This window comes from Lineus longissimus, chromosome 4 (genome assembly GCF_910592395.1).
Source record: "Lineus longissimus chromosome 4, tnLinLong1.2, whole genome shotgun sequence".
Taxonomy (NCBI): domain Eukaryota; kingdom Metazoa; phylum Nemertea; class Pilidiophora; order Heteronemertea; family Lineidae; genus Lineus; species Lineus longissimus.
The window spans coordinates 21,617,877-21,632,658 of record NC_088311.1 but is presented as its reverse complement, the minus strand read 5'-3'; the positions used below and the strand labels follow the sequence as shown (position 1 = coordinate 21,632,658).

General features: G+C 41.7%; 2 protein-coding genes across 23 annotated transcripts in view; both read left to right on the top strand.

Moving 5' to 3' along the window:
• LOC135486687 (centrosome and spindle pole-associated protein 1-like) overlaps positions 1-8,084 on the top strand; it is a 37,984-nt gene extending 29,900 nt beyond the window's left edge. For 19 of the 22 annotated variants that reach the window (XM_064769704.1, XM_064769717.1, XM_064769707.1 and 16 more), the window contains 5 exons: positions 1,177-1,292; positions 1,473-1,581; positions 2,497-2,985; positions 4,788-4,857; positions 5,455-8,084. In XM_064769704.1, the coding sequence (XP_064625774.1) occupies positions 1,177-1,292; positions 1,473-1,581; positions 2,497-2,985; positions 4,788-4,857; positions 5,455-5,515 (845 nt within the window). In that variant the 3' untranslated portion in view covers positions 5,516-8,084. Of the gene's footprint in view, positions 1-1,176; positions 1,293-1,472; positions 1,582-2,496; positions 2,986-4,120; positions 4,136-4,787; positions 4,858-5,454 lie in introns of all 22 variants that reach the window. The other 3 variants (XM_064769720.1, XM_064769710.1, XM_064769721.1) reach the window with 3 other exon arrangements.
• A 1,304-nt stretch (positions 8,085-9,388) lies between these two features.
• Positions 9,389-11,113, top strand: LOC135486683 (serine/threonine-protein kinase mos-like). The gene has a single exon (XM_064769695.1). The coding sequence runs from the start codon at positions 9,493-9,495 to the stop codon at positions 10,654-10,656; it is 1,164 nt and encodes a 387-aa protein (XP_064625765.1). The 5' UTR covers positions 9,389-9,492; the 3' UTR covers positions 10,657-11,113.
• The last annotated feature ends 3,669 nt before the right edge of the window (positions 11,114-14,782 follow it).

Below are 14,782 nucleotides of genomic sequence, written 5' to 3'. Positions count from 1 at the left end.
GAGTTTTAATGTGTTGGATCTTAAAAGCTAAATAATTAATCGACATATATTCATATTTCATTTTCACTGTTTTCTCTGCCAATCTTTGTGATAGCACGTGGAATTATTCTTTATTCTAACACCCAACTCTTGTTTAATTTCCCTCCCATTTCTTAATAACCATACTTCCTTTTCTCAAATACCGTCCTTCCTTATTCTAACAACACCTAGGCTAGGGTCCATCAGATTATGGAGCAGGAATTGTGCAGTTAATTGCTAGAATTCTTTCATGGTTTTGTTTGTTGTTTCTGAATGATGGCATGGATGTGGATAAGCATGAAACAATCCTTAGAAAGGAATCAAACTTGAATTGTTGCACCCAACTGGAACTAACATTAACAGATCTCCAAATGCATGAATATATCCGTGGTATTGTTTAAATTTCGTTATTAACCCTCTTCTGTTATTTGTTTGGTGCCAGGGCTAAATGGGGTAGTTTGGAGGACTGGTAGGTGCATGCTAAACTTACCAGGCATTATGTATGTGCTGCGGTGTCAGTTTCAGTGACTGTGCTATTGAAAGTGGTGGAGTTGGTCAGAGTTTACTGTTATCTCAGCCTGTTGTGGTATAAATCTTTGACTTGTAACTGTTTAGCCTTGTTTCTGTTGTTTTTCTCACTTACTTCATCAAGGCACCATTAGTATTGTCTGTAGACTCTGGTTTTGCTGTCTGAGTAATCAAGTTGTGCACAGGTATCAGTTGTCAATGTGGAAAATACGAAGAGGTGTTATTATTAACTGATCTACTGCACCATGTACCACCAAAATTAAATATCAACTGGACCTGGTCATCTCACTCAGGCTCATCAGATCAAGGGGCATGGGGCCATACTCTTTTTAGGCACGGACCTGATTTAGACCAGGTCGAAACTTTGAAGGCCAGTTGCATATGCCTGCACATTTTCCTGTACATATACTAATCTTTACATCAAGGGAATTTACTTAAAGTAAGGGTCTGGTACTACGATGATCTTGATTGTTCAAAACTAGCAGGGTCTGAAGGATCTCTTTGAAATGCTTCTGTTCTTTCTAAGCTGGGCAGTTACTAGGGTTTGTCCACCAATATAATTTTGGCTATGATGATAAATCTATTGACGATTGCTGATATTCTGCGACTGACATCCCGTTTGTGTTCCAGATATGGACGGCCTTCCCATCAACCCCCATGATTACGAACGTAGCTCATCTGTTGGCAGTCGAGTCCCGTCAGCGCGAGAGCGGCGAAGACACAGAGAATCGCCAAAGCCTTCCGGGGTAGGTCTGCAATTGTTGGTTGCAATTGCTATTCACATCTTTTTTGCCTGAACTCGAATGAATTGTCAAAACAGGTTCATAATGTAACCGTTGATGAGAAATACAGCTCTTTTATTGACTAGGATACCCCACTCCACTCTACATCTTTATACCGCATGATATGATCATTGGTCTTTTCAGAGTCGAACACAGCCAGACACAACATCGCTCGGCTCCACAACAAGTCTGGACCCGGAACGCATCAGGAAGAAGAATGACGATCGTTTGAAAAGACTCAACGCCATAGCTGGTAGGTGTCATGTGATTTTATCCTAGGTGTCGCTGTGGCACGTTTGAAAGGGGATTCTACAGGAATGTTTTTTTCAGATTTTTTCACTGGATACAAGTAGGTCAGCGAATTAAACATAATTTTCAGGGAGAGAGGAAAGCTGGTAGTGACTTTGGTTTATGATTTTTTTCGATATGGACATCTGAAAATGACATCATCAGCAGCCCTGTGACCCCCCTCCCCCTGGTTAGGCCGTAAAGATGTCAGCTTAATTACACGAAAAGTTAACTTTGATTTTGATTTAACACTGCATGGGATCTAACCATGATGCACCAGCTAGGCTAGCTACACTTGTCTGTTTGCAGTAGAGACTCCTGAGGCTTTCCTACCATTTCATTTCATTAGGTCTTTAATCCATCAGCATGGTCGGGTAGATTATCCTTGGCGAAGATGTATACCTAGGGGGTGACAGTCAAATGTTGAGGCCAGAGGGTGTGTCACTTTAACTGGATGTTGTCTGTTCATGGGACCTTGGTTTTTAATTCATTACGACTTTAAACCTCTGTTTAAACAGGGCTATTTTAGGCCAGTTGAAAGTACTGAGTGGCAATGGCCAAGCCTCGAATCCATGACCCAAGTCTGTGTGTGATAAATCGTGCTATGCGCATTTCTTAGACAAGAATGCACATGTCAAATAACTTCCCCAAATCTGAATTATTGCCATTGAGAAATCTTAGAGCAGGACATTTACATGTTTTATAGTGACCGAGTTGCATGCCATGTAGACATCTCCAGCAGCGCTAGAAAACCTTTCCTACTGTCAACCCTGTCAAAGACCTCTTATTCCAAAACGACACAATTCGATACGAATTTTCCGTTTCTACAAATACTACACAAGATTTCCCATCACACTTCCTACATTTTCCTAATAAACAGGTGATGGAAATAAGAGCAGTCCCCCAACGTCTCCTAAAAAGAAACCATCACCATCACCAGTTCAGGAAGGAATGGTCAATAGGGGAACATCCAGACCAAGGTCATCATCCATTGAAGAAACTTCACCGATTCGGAGACCACGACCTGCGAAGACGCAACCTACCCCAAGGAAAGGAAGGGTGTCAACCCCTGTTACTAAACACGCAACTGTCAATGGCGCACCACCTAGGCCACCTAAAGTACCTCCGAGACCTCCACGCGAGAGGTCGCCTGAATCATTTGCATCAACACCTCCTCCAAGACTGCCTCCTCCGCGGTCGAAACGGACCCCAAGGCGTTTCACCCCAAGCCCACCTCCTCCTGTACCTCCAAGGCACTCTTATAGTAAGTCACAAGACCGCTCACACCCAGCAACTATGGCCAGTCCTTACCTCAAAGGGAAAACACCACGGAGGGTTCAGACCCCTGATAGTCGATTAGGGCACGGTGGTATGTTTTAGTCACTTGTAGCATTACCCTACCCTTCATGCCTTCCTGCTGATTGACAAGTCATATGCTCGACAGCCTCGATTAGGATCTGCAACGTAACAAGCTCAGGTGCAATAACGACACTGAAGATTGGCATCCGGCGCTCTAACAAGACACCTAGAGTCCTACAGACATAACGCCTAGCTTAGCTGCAGATAATGACACGGCATACTGACTTCCCGCACCGATGATGGGGCAGTATGAAGCAAAGTGTAGGATCCTAGCGGTATAACTAGCTTGTATTAAGCAGCAAATAACAACAATGTTCTCCCGGCGAATAACTATAGAACAAGTAGACATGGGATTCCAAAATATTCACAGTCGGATTAGCAAGACCACCAACTGATAACCTCCCAGACAAGTTGGGACAGGGATGCATCAGCAGTTCAGTTCCAGTTCTTCATAAAGTAGGGATAATCTGCATCTGGATTCATTCAAGTTTCTTCAAGGTCATCTCTCATCTGTTCTAGAAATATCAGGCTCAGTCCTTTCCGTCCTAGCTTTGTGGTATCTACTCAATCCCTTCACCATCTCTGATACTAAAACCTTGGCCATCAACTTTGCCTATATCCTGCTCTATACATGCTTCCCGAAATTGGTGGCTTGCATTGGAACTAACTTTTTCCCCCTTGTCCGTCATTAAAGGCATTCAAGTGTGTTGGTCAACCATGACTATCTCCTTTGTCCCTCCACCATAAGGCCTAGTTTCCCCTTATGACATCACTATTTCGGACACTCAGCGCCCCATTTCTGGAAAGGTGTATAGATCCTATCCTCATTCCTCTCCTCTAGATCCCGCCCTCATTACTCTTTTCCTCTAGATCACAGCCTCCTGTATTGGTAAGCTTTACCGACAAGTTGTAGCTAAAGTACTGCTGGTCTAGATAGATAGTTAGGCTTGAATAACTAATGATCGGAATTTCCTCCCATACCCAAGTACGATTCCTTTTCAGCGAAAAAAGATCAGATTAAGATCATATTTGGGTTTGAAACCAAAAAATCTTTCATCAAGGTCTCAGGTGGGATAGACAAAATTAATGTACCAGTATCGATTTCATGGAAATGTTCACTTTGTCTACATTTTCTCACAATCCAGCAAAACCGATTCAAGGTAATCCAAGATTGCATTCAAAACACCATATTATTATCACTTGTAGCTTATAATCAATTTTTTTTCTTCATTTATGCACCAAGTCATTAATATTAAATGCTTCACTTTATTGAATGAGTTTAGGCTTCAATTTCAAGTAGTTTTAATCATAACACCTTCAGTGCATAAAATCTCCTTTTGAAAACTCATCGCTCAAGAACTTTTGCTCAGGGCCATTTATGTAAAACTGAACAGAGAATGTTAGACTTTTGTAGTTTGTTGTTGTGGCTATAGATGGCAATAGTGGGAAACCATGAGTAAATCTCTTGAGTGATGAAAACCACCCATGTCCTGGCCTGATGCACCTTCATGGCAATTTTTCTTGATATCACTTTATTGGTGTTCTCTTTCGAATTTTAGTACAAACAGACTTGAGAGTTTTAAGGTCCTTCTTGTCATTAAAATTTGCATTATGAAAAGCACATGTAAGAGTAATCAATGTTAAACTTTGTTTTCTTTGAAGTTTGGCTGTATGTCTCTGCAAATAGTGGGACCTCAAAAAGTCTGCCTGGCTTGAACCTTGGGCAGTATACTAACTAAAACAGGTTGCGTCACTTTTCTTGATGTCATTTCGTGAGCTTGATTTTGACGCTTGTTTTCTCCGATGTTTCAGCCGACGACGTTTCACTCCAAGATCCTGATGACATCATTGATAGGTTTATCTCGAAACAACAACACAACAGGTACGCCAGGAACAGAAGCAGACGTCGCACTGCCACACTCCTTAAAACGAACAAAATGAAAGTTTCATCAGTCAAACGCTAAAAGAATAATCCCTTGCTGGTGGTGTCTACACCACTAAAGTGGACATAATTTTAATTCTGGATCAAGTTAAAAATTCACTGCAAGGTTTTTGCTCTGATGAAAAATATCACTTATTTCATCAATCAAAATGAGGTTTAGGACCTTTTTGGGGGGATGGCAGCGAATTGTCCTGTCGCTCCAAGAATTGTTCCATTTTCTCTTGCTTTAACTCCTCCTCTCTTCCCCTTAACCCCTCCTCCTGTCCAGACGGAATAAACGCTATTGAACAGGTATAATATTTTTGTCTGATTTGTATGGCTTCATGTGGTTTTTGAAGTACGCTTGATTGGCTATGTCTTGATATCAGTATAAACAGTTAGCGAGCACCGTCTGGTGAGTGTCTTTGGTACTATCCTGACCCTGGCCAGTCTTGACTCAGAAAACTCGAAAGAGTTGGAAGATTCTTGCTCACTATCTGTTTGCTCACTGTCTTGTAAAGTTACTTTGTGTTAATGATTTCCTGTGTTACTTTTCAGACCGCCTTCTGGGACTACCCTCGGTGATGATGAGGAGGCTTGGCTTAGGCCAAGCAAATGAGAGCATCGGCTTTACGAATAGAACCCTTCCCTTTCAAGATGCAGAAAGAAGGACTGTTCACGATATGTAGTGTGTGCTCAGGGCATTGTATTGACTTTAGGCCTGAATCAGGCGGTTGCTTTACTCACAATTCACAAACTGCATACATTGCAGAATCATCAATTCAGAAATGCTCATTAAAGATGAAAGGAGGTATCGTCTAATTGCTGCAAATTGTATGCAATGAGCTTCAAGGCTTTTAGTATACAGTAAACGTATAGACATATATGGTTGCAGTAAAAATCGGTGAATTTTTATGTCCAGAAATTTACACCTTCTATTAATCAGTAAAAGTGCGTCCATCTCAAGATAGTCATGACAGTATAAGCAATCCTGCCATTTTAACCAAATACATGTAGTATTTTATGATGCTGTTAGCATCGTCCAGCAGGGGGAATTCATTTTGCATTGAAGTTAGATCCATCCATTCTGGTGTCTAGTATTCTACTGTGTTAACAGGATTAAGCCAGTCGAGGTGATGGCATCTTTGACCAATTACAGGTAAAATCAAGCTTTTGTCCATAGGCTTCTCAACTGGCTTAAACATGTTGACACAGTATCAGAATACTGTGTTTGTTGATAGAGTGTACAAGATTTTAGAATAATTTTAAAGCTATACACACTGTCCATTTCAAAGTTTGAGAAGTGTTTTAATCCAAAAAATTGATTCCATCCATTAAGAGCAAGAATTCGAAAAGACTACTCTTTATCAATTCTTGATACGAGTGATACAGTCCAAATCACTGTTAACATCCCTTATATATCACGTGGAACTGGCGCAAAGCAGAAGGGATGTTAATTGTGATTTGGACTGTAGTAATCCACGAAGCTGCTGTGTAACTGTATCTCCGTTGTAAATATTCTTTTAAAGGTTTGCCAATTACTGTGAAATCACTGATTTCACATATTGATTTCATATTGAACTTGTTTGGCTTGGTTGTGTAAAACTAATCATGAATACCAGATTGGCTTCATATGTAGCATGTAGGAGAAACTACTTATAATTGAGTTTCACATGATCTGATGGGTAAAATGATGTCAACTTTTACTCTGTGACCAGTTGTTGAAAATAGGGTAATAGTCAGGGCTGTCGAAAATCCACCCTTTTTGGGGCCATTGTATGATGTGATACTCCAGTTAACTGGTATATCATTGGGTGTTTCTTTCTTTCTATCATCAAATCTTATGTAAATAAGATCAAAGCAAGAGCTGGTCTCTGTTTAAGATTATTTATGTTTGTTAAGACTTCATGACATTTTATCAGAGCTTTATGTGCACACTAGGGCCGTTTAGACGACGCGAAAAAATCCGGATGCGTCCCGAATCCGGATTAATTTTTCGTCGTGTAAACGCAAAAAGATCCGGATCAATGTGGTTGCATCCGGACTAAAAAGGTACCATCGCCTTGGGTGGTTTTAATCCGGATTCATCCAGATTCGATCCGAATGCGGTCTTTTCGCCTGTCGTCTAAACGGCCCTAATGGTATACAGGGTGTTCAAAAAAGCTGTCTCTTTTTTCCACTTTTCCTCTCGGGTTAAAATATGTTTTCCCACCATTCAAATATACTACCAAAGTACAGAGGTATATTTTTTCAGGCTTTGAAAATGATTTCCCATGTGCCCTGTTCCTCCAATAAGAGGCGAAGGTCAACCTTATTACCTAACTCTTACGAGGTAAATTTTAAAGAAACTTCACCTAGGGGATCAAGGATGTTAATGAGTATATCCTTGAGGGTTTGTTTTTTTTAAATGTGGAGCAGTTATGAAGAAATTGATTTGTTAGTACTGTATTTTGAGTGAGTTTCATTGAGAACAGGGGCTATTTCATAAGTCAAGTGCAAGGAAATGCTAGTAAGGGGTGTTAACATCTTAATGATTTAGATCCCCTTTCAGCCCTGATCAAACTAAAGGCAGAAGGATTACTTGTGTTGACCATAAGAATCCATGATTGACAGCTCTTGTGAGTTGACATCTTTTCATGAACACCCTGTACAAACCAGAATGATAAATGATCCTCTCTTGAATATATTGTTTTGTCGATGTCATAAATTTATACATATACTTTGTTAAAAGTACTTCTTAGACTTGAAGTATAGTAGTCCTTTAATTTATAAAGAAACACCTCTGCATGAAGGACACCCTTCAAGGAAATAATATTGTCTGTATTAGTGAGGTGTTCTGATATCAAAATTGAATAAAAAAGATGGGTTGTGGACCAAAATAGTGTCCTTAATAGAGAAAGTGTCCTGCTGACGGTGGTGAAGTGCTAATTGTGATATGAATCTTTGCTTTTATGTAAGAAGTTCCGATATTGGGGTACCGTTTGCCGTGTGCTTCTCCACTTTGGGTTCATTTTATAAAGGAAAAGAGATTTTACGTCAATTGGCCCTCTCTCTTATGAAAAAATTTGAATCTAAATCTGGTATGAAACCAGCGGTTGTAATACTAGTAACTCATTTTAAATGCATGTGTGTACAAACTGTGAACCTACTTGTAGATACATGTATAATAAAACTATTTTATAGACCTAGATTTTGTTTGATTTTGATTTTGTCTCGTGCCTCGGTCCTTGGATCAAGTTATCTGTAAGTTATTTCTCTGTGAAAAGTGCTTTAGCTACGGTACATCACAAAAGCATGGACAATTTAGGGACATCTAAGAAAGTTATAACCAATACTGACCAGGCATGAATCCAGGTACAGACAATTCAGGGACAACAAATACACTGTCACAACCAATACTGACCAGGCATTAATCCAGTGAAAGACAATTCAGGGACAACAAATACACTGTCACAACCAATACTGACCAGGCATTAATCCAGTGAAAGACAATTCAGGGACAACAAAGTCACTGTCACAACCAATACTGACCAAGCATGAATCCAGTGAAAGACAATTCAGGGACAACAAAGACACTGTCACCACCAAAACTGACCAGGCATGAATCCAGTGAAAGACAATTCAGGGACAACAAAGACACTGTCACAACCAAAACTGACCAAGCATGGATCCAGTGAAAGACAATTCAGGGACAACAAAGACACTCATAACCAAAACTGACCAAGCATGAATCCAGTTACAGACAATGTGTCCTTTGGCCCAACTGGACGGAGTCAGTACACGGGGCCTAGGACTGTCTCTTCAATCGCCTTCTCAATTACAATCATGTAAACATTACCACGATCTTGTCTTCGACTTAAAATAATCCACGCAAATGATACATCCGCGGACACGTCTTGGTGAGACATCGATGACGATATCAATTTAGGGAGATATCACAATGACGTCACAACGCTGTAAGCAATCCTCCCATAGGGCGGTTGGGGTTATTTTGAGAAATAATCCCAAAGCTTGGTTGAGACAAATCCCACGTGCTTTTAGGGACTACAGCTCTAACCATTTTAGAGTCAACGTCATGTGGAATTTACTAATATTTCTCCTCACTGTCATTAATTTAGCTTGTTTTTAACACAGCCATATCTTATGGAATATTGATCAATTCTTCACCGACTGTTACCAAAGGCCACAGGATAGGTCCATTTCTGACGGAGGTAGGGATACGAATGTCTGATGGAGAAAGCATATTTCTGAGACACCCTGACCATGACAACACCTATAATATGTAGAGTCGTGTTGAATCAAGCAATTTGAACAACCTTGTCAATTTCCCTATCAATCGATTGGATTGTAAGTGAAGGATTGTGTAGAATATGCTAGGTTAAAGCAGCGGCTCTCTCCCCCGCGCATTCAATGGACTCTATCCACCCCCAACAGCCCAGATCAATAAAGTACAACCAAACACAAGCTGTATTAGACTCGACGAAAACGATGTGACAATCCGGTTCAGTTTCATTTGACGTAAAAACAAACGACACGGACCGAAAACTGGCTTACGCATTGGATAACCGCCCTTTGGACAACAAAGGAGGGATAACAATGGTTCTGTTAAATATACTCGATCAAATTCTTCGTCAGTTGGATGATTTTTTGGCGGAGGACACACCTTCGAATAAAGCTCAAAGCAGATGGAAATGGAAGAGATCAGTGGCGAAAATTTACAGAAATCTGCAGAAGAAATCGAGGAAGAATCTACTGAAGCTGCACATTTATATTCAGAAACTGCTGCAGCTGAAGATGCTGAATAAGAGTTACGTTGGCAGCCCCAGTACGGCTGATTCTGGGGACAGGGACAGGGGCAGCGGAGAGGTGGCTGCAGGACTGCTGGCAGTCCCGTCCATCGCAACCCGTGGGATCAACGTGGAGGAGATACAACTAGACCGGATTATAGGGTATGGGGGCTTCGGGACTGTGTTTCAAGGACGCATGGGCACCTGGGACGTTGCTGTGAAAAAGATGCACCTCAATTCTAAGAACAAACGTGCCAGGAAGGAAAGCTATAGGGCTGAACTCAACGCCTTGCATCTGAAACATGACCATATTGTGCAGACTCTAGCCGCATATGATTTAGATGGACAGACTGTGATTATCATGGAGTACGCCGGGGAACTGAATCTGCAGCAGATCCTCAATGAAGCGACTGAGGGTCTGGACGCAGAGAGACGATTGAGATATGCCCTGCAAATAGCTAAAGGTTTAAAGTTCGCTCACGAGAACTATTTAGTGCATCTTGATGTAAAACCGGCAAACGTCATGATTACGAGCCACGACCAATGCAAGTTAGGAGATTTTGGCTGCTGTTTGAAAATTGACCGAAATACTGGTTTAGTGAATTACAACCATAGATCTCTTTTGACGGGTACTTTTGCATACAGGGCGCCGGAGCTTCTAAAAGGAGAGATTCCGACAAGTAAAGCGGACGTTTACTCTTACGGGATAACGCTGTGGCAGATGGCAAGCCGGGAGCATCCTTACGGGACTGAAAACCAACATGTTGTTATCTTTGGCGTCGTCGCCTACAACCTCCGACCATCAGGTTTGCCCATTGCCTTGCCGCGTTCTTCCAGTGAAGAGGAGGACCCTTTCGAGGTCTGTTTCCGGGACTTGTATACCCAGTGCTGGGCAACAGATGCCGAGGAGCGTCCGTCTTCCAAAGATGTAGTCGAGATTCTGGACATCTATGATGAATTCTCTCACAGTTGACAAACGTGTCACCTCCGTAACATGGACGCCGTCATGACGCCGCTGACGCTGACGCTAGCGCCATGTGGTTTTTTCTTGCTTCCCGGATCAACGCTGCGAACCAGTAGTGAGTATTATGTAACACTGCCTAGGCTCTGTTGTCTTGCTGATTTGAAGATTCTGCAACGGTTGGGGGCCAACGTGAATCACTGAGAACCTGTGATCTATTGAAATGAGATTCTGCTTGTAACTTTATACTGCGTGCTGTGCTATAATTATTTTATTCCCGAGTGTCATCGGTAAAGTTACGAAAATTCGCAAGGACACAAACTGCTTTACCGTGTTAGTAAATGTGTATATATATAGTTCTGTTAAATTCGTCCATACGTTCATGATATCGAGGGATTTCAGTGTGTTGCTCAGGGGGACTACGAAATACACCCTTCGCTGGGGAGGAGTTGGGCTGACTGGTTTCTGTCGTCACCGAAAGGACGCAGCTCCTTGTCTCATGACGCATCAACTATAGACTGTGGGTCACGTCACCAAGTCGATTGCCAAATATCGGATATCGACATCGATACCTCATCATGGCAAGATTCCAGCGGACCTGATTCCCTGACTCGTCTCTGATTCAGTGGATTTCCCAGAACGATGAAGGTAGGAGAGATAAAAAGCGACCAACTGCATTAACTACTCTATGTTATTACTCATTTTGTCTGGATCTGTGTCGAGTAATGGGTCCCAAATGCATCGGGAATATCAATTAAGGGTTTGACTGTTGGCGGCGTCAGACACCAGTTGAATGTATGTATGCGTCAGCAGTTATTTGACAGTTTTTATGTTGTAACAGTTCCAAGTGAAGGGCTTCGGATGCAAAACCCTCCATGAGTAGGATTTGTATGGACCGTTTTGCATCTACACTCTTCAAACACAGATGTTACCACTTTTGAATTATCAATTTGATTGAATTAAATATTGAGGTTTTTAAAGTCGTTATAAGTGACGTAACGGTTGATGTTACACTTTAATGAAATTGGTTTGGTTCAATTTCTGAAAATAATTTCATTCAATATAACTCATGTAATCGTCGGTCACACATTTTTTTTGTATATGCAGACTTGACATTTGACTGGGATTCACTGTTACAACCATCTATTAGTATTGGTCACGTGGAGAACATTAATCTAGGCTGTCTCCCTTAACAAAAGGAGTACTGCTGAACACATTTGGGCCTCACTGTTGATCAGCTAGACTAAGTTCCAATTATTACCTCGATAATAATACAACTATGAGATCAATAACTTTGTTTTTCGCACAGCTATCGCGTGAGGTAATTACGTAACGATATACCAGGCTATAGAAGGGTCGCGCAGTGCCCTTTTGGTCCCTTGGCGCTAACAAACTTATTCATAGAACTGATGGCGTAACTCAAAATCAACTGTTGACATTTTTACGTCCGGATCGTGTGATGATGCCACTGATGGTTCCATGCACTCTTAAAATAAAATACAAAGCGTCTGAACCTTGAATGACACTTTAAAAAATTGATTTTTCAAAAGAAAAGGAGTTCGAAATGATTCTTATAGACATGAAAAACCGTATTCAGAAACTCAGTAAACCTTCTGACGTTTTGTGGGTTGCATATTTTATGCCCACGGAAAAAACCCGGCCATACATACATGTACTTGATAGACCTTTACGTTTAATATAGTGGTCATGTTCATACAACTATTTTTTCTCATGTGCGTAAGTTAGTGCACCATGCGTGACTGTCGTCAGGATGTGACGTGTTCGCGGATATTAGCAAGTCAAATATCTTAGTGCAGCTTTGCCAAAGAATGATCGGGAATACATTTCCATTAATTCGTCAAGAATATCACGACATTATGTCGATGCGTCTATTATCTGCCTCCAGAATGCACTAAAGCTCTCCTTGACGACCAGGCTGGCGTGATAATTTCTCATAAAGGTTGAGATGCGGGAAGACTAATTCCACAACAGTGTCTGCCCTAGTACGCTATAGGTTCGAGATATGCAACCCGACTTCGACATCATAATTATCTTCAATTTCGAGGGAGGGGCGAGGCCAGTACGATACCTCGTACGGTGTGTAGGCTATTGCAGATATTGGCGGACATTAACCCTCTAATAGGCAGTCCAGGGCCGCCATCGCCATCATGTCCTATTTATGCATTGTTACAGTGCACAGAAAGAAGATCACAACACATAATTTCCAACCACCGAGAACCGCAAGCCGCTAACGCGTCACGACGATATCTGCAGCCGCGTGTCGGAGCTGAGCGGGACACGGCAGGTTCCGAAATTATTGCTTTTGCTGCCGCAACGTTGCTGCAAAGTTGTTATTGCGGGTATATACATTGAAGAAAACGTTTCATATATGTACAAATGATAACTTTTGGTGTATTTTAGGCCAACGTGTATTTGTCAGACAAGGCTGACCTGGAGATCATGTCCGAAACTCCTGTCGTTCCCCGCCATAATGGAGGCTCCCTCCATATCGCCAATGACTTCCCGTCTGTCAGGCAAGGGAACTCATCTCATTGATCAGGCCATCTCATTAGAATTGATGTCGAACGAGATAACGTCTTGTACACGTATATCATTAGCAAGAAACCGCGGCGAGTTTTCTCGGTGTGTATATACATGTCTGTGGGTCCGTGACAATGCAAAGTCTAGAATATCGGGTCCATCATGGAGAATATTGTACTCTGGTTCAGCGCAACTTTGAAAAAAAGCAATCTGTTTCCTATAGTCGGTTTGGGCAGTCTTGAAAGATGGACTATGCTGGCCACAGTCCCTCCAAATGTGCCTTTCCCAAGATTAAAATGATCCGTACAAGTTTGACGTCATGATCCAACCCCGGGGATCCAATCGCATTCTTTGAAGCTTAGGGCATTACAAACCATGATATACCACTTAAAGGTGCATTAACGCAAAGCTTAATCGGCCTCTCTAGAAACCATTAGGTCTCTATTTGTTCAGTATGATATTGTGGTTTGAATAGTGTATTGTCACACATTGGCCAATCGATCTGTTAAAGTAGCCCACTATCCACCACTGCTTTATGACGTACAAAACGCATCGTCAAAGTACAACTGCACTTTGATGCGCTATCATGTCAATTCCACCTAGATATGCAATAAAGCCCCCCCCCTTTTAAAGGTGGTTGAATGAGGTAATATATCAGTATAAAATGATCGAAAGTAAAAATGTACACTTTTGAATTATGTTCAGTTCTTGCATAAATAACGCCTTTTTGTCCTTCTCCAATATGGTGCTGATAAGACTCCCCAGGAAGTACATTCCCTCATCCAATTCATACTTTCTCATGTTAGGGGAAGGGACAAGGTGATCAACTACACTGCGTCCGGAGTGTAGTGATGGCTGTTTACGTTTTCCTGATGACGTCCATTGTATGAGCGGACGCTATCGTCTGCCCTGATCCTAGCCAATCCAGCTGTGATGAGATGCTGATGAGAACGCTCAAACCGTGTATTCCCACTGGATGAACAATGCCCGTGACATTTCAAAACAATTACATACCGTATATTATTGATTCATTGGCGGAATGACGTCACAATGTTGTGATCGTCTGCTTGAATTGACGGTTTGCTGCATGCGTTGATCAGATGATCGGAATAAAATCGGCGGGAACCTGTCAATAGGGACGCATGGGGTGCTGTGATTGATGCAATAAAGTCCATTGGTTATTCGTGCTTAGCGAACTATGAATGGCTTTCGCTAAGGTATCTAAGTTCAATGTTATAAGTCTGTCCAGAAACTGAGCTACATCTCAAAGCGGTTGACATCTGGCATTAAGTAAAATCCATTTTCTTTGCCCCCCCCCCCCCCCCCATAGTGCCATATCTCAACTGATCAGAAGCTGAAAGTAAATTACATTTCCTTAAATACATTGTTGATAGCATTATAACCTCGATTATAGATTTTGGACCTTTTCCTGGATGGACACTGATTCCCGTTACACCGATTCCGAAAATTCTGTCAGTTCACCAACCCTGATAGTTCTTGCATGGACTGATCGACGCGGTCGATATCTTGCAGACCTACACGAACCACGAAGTATGATCGCAATATGATATTGCTTAGCCGAGCAGAATATGTAATT